This window comes from Pygoscelis adeliae, unplaced genomic scaffold (assembly GCF_000699105.1).
Source record: "Pygoscelis adeliae isolate BGI_AS28 unplaced genomic scaffold, ASM69910v1 Scaffold100, whole genome shotgun sequence".
NCBI lineage: Eukaryota > Metazoa > Chordata > Aves > Sphenisciformes > Spheniscidae > Pygoscelis > Pygoscelis adeliae.
Genome location: NW_008824034.1, coordinates 971257 through 977271, shown reverse-complemented (window position 1 = coordinate 977271; position 6015 = coordinate 971257). Strand labels below are relative to the sequence as shown.

The window sequence follows — 6015 nt, the reverse complement described above, 5'->3', positions numbered from 1 at the left end:
ATACCAAGCAATAAAAAGACAAGAGAGTTAAAGGGGTAGTAGGAAGACATCAAGCAGCTTCCTCCCAGGGAATGATAGCTGTTGCTGATAAGAGTGGTTACACAAAACCTATTTTAGAAATCTCTCACACACTGCTCATTTATGCGAGTGAAAATTAGGTTAAAAAATGTTGCTCTTTTAACAATTTTAAGTAAAGAAGAAATTAGTCATTTACATGTAGTAGAAGAACTGGAAATAAGTTTTTACAACTAGCAAAATTCTTAAATCGGAAATACAGTTCCTTTGGCTAGATATTGGCAAGATGTCTTAGAGATACTATCCGATAATAAGATTCATCCTTGTTAAATTGGTTTTTTTGTTTTTTAATTTCTTGTTTTAGATGATCTCTTACAGAATCCTTTGGTACAAAGTGCCATAGACATGGGTTTCAGTTTGTCTGAGATTAGGAACACCATGGAAAAGAAATTGCAGATGTCTGGAGAAAGTCACACATCTGTTGGGGATCTGGTAGCAGACTTAAGTGCTCAAAAAGAAAATACAAGGGAAGAAGAACCAAATGAAATCCCAGTTGAGCAAGATGATCTTATTCAATTGCAAAACCTCTGTGTGTATTTCGTATCGGCTCTTTAGTCTATGAAATAGATCTTATTGTTATCTGTTTATGCTGCCTTCTGAACCAAGTCTTACTTAAGGTGAAGTTACAGTATCATAACTTAAAATTCAAGAGATTTATTTTTGGACATTAAAAAAAAGCTGAACGAAGAGGGTGTTAAAATATTCAGGCGTAGCAGCATTTATAAATGTCATCTGTAAAATAAGTAGTATTAATATCTCAGAAGTGTATAATATTGAAATAATAGTCTAGCATGCTTCTGGGAAAGGTTATACATGCTAACTAAAAAGCCAAAATTATTGTGACAATGACATTTGAAAGAAAAAAAAAAGCAAGAATAACTATAGATGTGGGGACTCTGGTGGCAAAATGAAATAGACGCAGCAACACTGTCAAATATTCAGTATACTCAAAATTAAAAAATCTTAGTAGGGGATTATTTATTTTTCAGTATAAAATTTTGCATGGGATAGAAGCATTTTCCTTCTTGGCCAGTAAGAAAAAATGTACTTCTAGATGGTGTTTCTTTTCAATTATTTGTGTTCCAGCTATGCTGGGACATGCAAGTTATGCTCAGAAAGCCATTGTGGTACACTCTGCAAACAGACCAAACCCAAGGTCTCTAACTCAGGAGACTTGTCATTTAAGACAAGCATATGGGTGAATTCATAGGGAGGGAAAAAACCACCTGGTTGGCATGATAGGCAGAGATCTTACCAGCCCACTCTTTTTAATAAGATTTTTAATGGACATTATGGGGGAAAGAGAACTTGCAATGAAGATGGACATTATTTTTGTGGTTAGCTGTGCAGAGCTTTCCCCAAGCGGCAGGGGAAGGCTTTTGAAGTTTGCATTTTCAAATGGGGCATACTGGAATAATAAAGAGCTAATGTACAATGCAAAATTGATTCTTTCTGTACTACAAATTTTAAAGCTTTTGAAGTATGGGCATTTTGAAAACGGGGGCAGGGAAGGAAATCACATCCCCGTTCTTTTCATTGGGGAAACTCTCTGGAAAAAAAAATAAAATCCAAATTACTTAACCAGTATCAACGAGCCTTTCTTTCACCTTCTGTACAAGTTTTGGGAAAGTTGTCAATGGGAAGTCTGTGAAAAGAATAGTTCCTGATTGAAATATGCATATCCTAAATTCTATAGATATTTCAAGCTCTTGCAAATATAGATAGCTAAATTCCGTGCTTGCATTGGCCTGGGGGATGTAATGAGATGGGCGGGGGGGAGAGGATTCCATGCTGCAGCTTGGTTTCCTGTCTCGTGTGGTTTTTTTTCCTTTTTAAAGGTGTGACCTTTAAATCATATGAAGAAAATCTTGTCCTTGTGTGTAAAGAAAAAAAAAGAGAGAGATTCAATGTTACTAAGTATGTTAACTCCTTTTTATGTGTTTAATTTCCTTAGATCTCAGTACTGAAGAGAAGCTAAGACGCTTGCAGGAAGAAAAGCTTTGTAAAATCTGTATGGCTAAAGACATATCAGTCGTCCTCATTCCCTGTGGTCACCTAGTTGCCTGTAAGGAATGTGCTGAAGCACTTAATGAATGCCCTCTGTGTCGTACAAATATTATGAAAAGACAGGAAATTTTTATGTATTAGTGAAATACACACCACTGTGGATGCAAACGTTTCCTGCTTTATTGCTGTAAATATGTGTAATGTAATGTAAAAAACTGAGTTAATTCCAGGATGTAATCATATGGCAGTGTTTAGATTTTTCTGCTATCAAACTACTTAAATTTTAACATGCTAAAAATTATTTTCCTAAAGTGAATTTTTTGTATGTAAAAACCCATATTGAAAGGCAAATATATATATTCTGTAACTCAATTCATACACCTGATTTGGGAAAGCCTAAGTAATGCAAAGCTTTATTTATGTGATCATTCCTTTGCTTCACTTCGGTAGGACTCTGTACGACTGAAGTTTATGCAAATACAGTTGTATAAAGAGTCTGGCCCTATATAAAATTTGTAAATAAGTAAGAGAATTTAAAGAATTACTATATACTTGTATATTATAGCTGAGATTTTAGCTTCTCAAAAACATTATGTAAGATTGAAAATGTTATCTTATTTCTGTAACTTTGGTTGTGACCTAATTCAGAGAAAACGCGTGAACCTGCTGCTGAAAGATTTCACCTTATGTTTGCTGCTGCTACTTTGTAAGTTTGTCTGTTTTGATATACAATTCCTGTCTCCCCATTTATTTTTTTTCTGGTTTAGGTGTATAAATTGGCTTCAGTAAACTGGTTTTAGCCATCCGTTTTTCACAAAAATCCCTCTGTATGTAAGATGTATATTAATCTCATTCCTTAAGAGAACAGAAATGAAGGAGATTTTACGTACCTTGTGCCAGTCATGAAAGGAGCGGTCTCATTTTAAAATTGCCCCCCTACACAAAAAGTTGTTCATTGTTTGATTGGGTTTTTTTAACATTTAGCATGATCCTAACTCATTTATCTGCTAATACTTTGCAGTGCTTCTGTTTGTTTGTCTATTTTTTCATGAGAAGATTGAACTCCATCTCCATGAAAATGCTTTCTTTTTTTATAATTCACCATTAATGTTAGAAATCTTTCAATTTTATTTGTGTCAGTTTGCAGCATTTAAATGAAAAAGAACTATTCTAGTGAGAGGCACCTTAAAATACTTAACAAACTATTTCTTACTGGACTGATCCTCAATTCTCCAGTTAAAAAAGTATCATAGCTTTGCATTTAAGTACAGCTGGTTTACAGTCACTCTACTTAATTATGTGACTTCCTTATTTTGTGGAGCTACTAATATGTTCCGTGTATATATTTTTATCTTTGAGTCCTACACACTAATATATTTAGAATATACAGAATATAGTTTTTCACGTGACAAAAGTTTTAAATCCAATACACAAAAATTTAATGTCTATTCTTCTATTTTTTTAAATGTGCTGTGATTATATGCTGGTGTAATGTCACAAATATTTAAAATGAAGTGCAACCCAATTGTTCCTTGATCAGCATATTTGATTCTCATATGCGGGGGGGGGGGAAATCATAACAGAAGGTTGGTTTTTGTTGCTTTTTTGTTTTGTTTTGTAACTCAACTGTTACTAATTTAACCTGAGTGTTACTGAGGATTACAAATATATTTTAATTGGAGAGGAAATAAAATCTATTGTTTGTTTGTACAAATTAAAGTTTGTTAATTATAAAATTAGAATATGATAATTTTGCTTTTTGTGGTAATAAATTAGAATTTCGTTCTTAGGAATATATGATGACTAGAAATTCATAAAGAATTCAGCATGAAAAGGTTTTATTTTGCCTTTTTGTGCCTTTGTGAAGAGTTTAGTGTTTCAGATAATTCATGCATTTGGGGATTTTTCAGGACAGAGACAGACTGGCAATTCTGACAGGCTTGTTTCTGGCTCCCATTTTTAGTTACAGGGAGGGTTTTCTGTACTTTTCAAGGGAAATTAAAGGGGGGGTTGCCTATGAGCTGGTGTATCTTGCCTGAAATAGCTTGTTAGTGTTGCGAACCATGTTAGGCTGACTTGCTTAAGCAGATGGTTTGTTACCTAACCATGACCTAAGTCATGTGAGAGAGACTATCTGGATGAGCTGGATCCAACTTACGGGCTGCAAGAACTTGGCATGTGGCTCGACAAAGCCCTGTCTGGGAAAGAGATTGACCAAATTTTACTTAGAACTGTTTGTTACAAAACTAAATCCTAGCAAGGAGGTGATTTTGGATGTAAGCATTGCATGTAAACTGTCTGAGAAAAGCCTGGAAGTGGGTCACAAATAGTACCTTCTAAACTGAAATGGAGCGCAAACGCATTGTCCAAATAATACGCAAGCAAATAGCATAAATGCTTCATGTTAAAGCTTGTTAACTTTTAAAAGGTATACTGTATCCCTTATTGTAACTTTTTGATAAATGTTATAAAATATATAGGTATAATAGCATTTCAAATTTTAATCAGAAACATTAAAGGGTTAAAAGCCTGTTAGGGAGATGGCAAAATAACTGCTCTGTAGGTTTAGTTTTTTAAAAAACTATAATCAGTTCTATTCAGACTAAATGTGAAAAAATAATTAGCATAGTCATCAAATTTTGACAGCTTGAATTAGGAAGATGTTTTTTCAAATCACTCTGATTTTTAGTATCTTGAAGAAACAGAGAAGAAATTCCACAGACACTGGTACTGGGCTGAGTGTTTAAAGAGATAGAAATGAAGGATGCAAATAAAGGGAGTGGAAACACAGGTGCTTTGAAAAGGAGGTTAGTAGCAGGACAAAGATGCCTTGGGAGTTGATTTTTATAAAAGAGTTACCTGGAATGAAGAGCTATGGAATACCTTCAAGCATCAGTATTCACTAACTTTCTTCTAGTAGCTTCTATGTAACATCTTTCTTACTTCCATTTTACTTGCAACGGCAGAACTATTTGCTGGTCTAGATACGTGGGAGACTTACAAGGGGTTTTAATAATGTGTTCTGGAACTGTTTTGCTTAGAAAATATGGAAATTGCATGCCTAATTTAGGAACAGAAGGCTAAAATAAGGAAAACCCATAGATCCCACTTTTTTGTTATGCATTTAGCTTTTTCTCACAGCCTTGAAACATGAGGCTTGAAACAGTACTGACTTACTCTACTGGTTGCTGCAGCTTGAATCTCTACAGATACTTAGCTGTCTGTACTTTTTTTAATTTTTGGGGCTAGATCCAAAGCTCATAGCACAATAAAAAGATTTTCAATTATTATTGTTCCGCTTTTTGGGTTTTTTAAGTTAGAGTATTTAAACACTTTTTTTAATATTGCCTGGTTAGTTTTGACTGCAATGCCTCAGTGTTTATTTTTGTTAGCTCTATGTGCAGCCTGAAGCTACAGGACAAATAGTTGGTCAAAGTTTTCAAAGCATTGTTAACCTAAAACATGAGTTTTTGAAGTTAGCTTCTATGCTTGTTTTTATTGAAATTAACACAAATTTAAATACAATGGGCGGTTAGAATTGAATTGTAACTGGGTGGGAGGTCAATGCAGACACCTGATTACGGTGTTCATGTGAAACTTCAAGCTGAAGTGCTATACACTAGGATTAAATGTTACAAGGAGTGGTGACATTTGCTGCCACAGTATTTAGTAACTACTCAGAAGAGAATCTGTTCCGCCTGTGGAGGCGTGCAAGTTCCAGCGTACGATGTGTAAGGCCTACCTGAAGGGAAGGTCGGCCCTTCATAGGGCGAAGGAGGAGTTGGAGATTTTCCTGGCTTTTGCAGTGTTTTTCTGCGGCGGTAAGTGTGCGAACAGAGAGTTGTTATGCGGTGTTCTTCTTCACCCTCTGCTTAGCGCACGGTTGACGCCTATCAGCAAGAAGGCTAGATGCCAAAGGGCGGGCTGGAGAAG

At 35.1% G+C, this 6015-nt stretch overlaps 1 protein-coding gene across 7 annotated transcripts in view; it reads left to right on the top strand.

Moving 5' to 3' along the window:
* Positions 1 to 3787, top strand: part of XIAP (X-linked inhibitor of apoptosis) — an 18577-nt gene extending 14790 nt beyond the window's left edge. For 6 of the 7 annotated variants that reach the window (XM_009330764.1, XM_009330772.1, XM_009330780.1 and 3 more), the window contains exons 6-7: positions 380 to 604; positions 2030 to 3787. In XM_009330764.1, the coding sequence (XP_009329039.1) occupies positions 380 to 604; positions 2030 to 2223 (419 nt within the window). In that variant the 3' untranslated portion in view covers positions 2224 to 3787. The remainder of the gene's footprint in view (positions 1 to 379; positions 605 to 2029) is intronic. The other variant, XM_009330807.1, reaches the window with a different exon arrangement.
* Positions 3788 to 6015: the final 2228 nt, after the last annotated feature.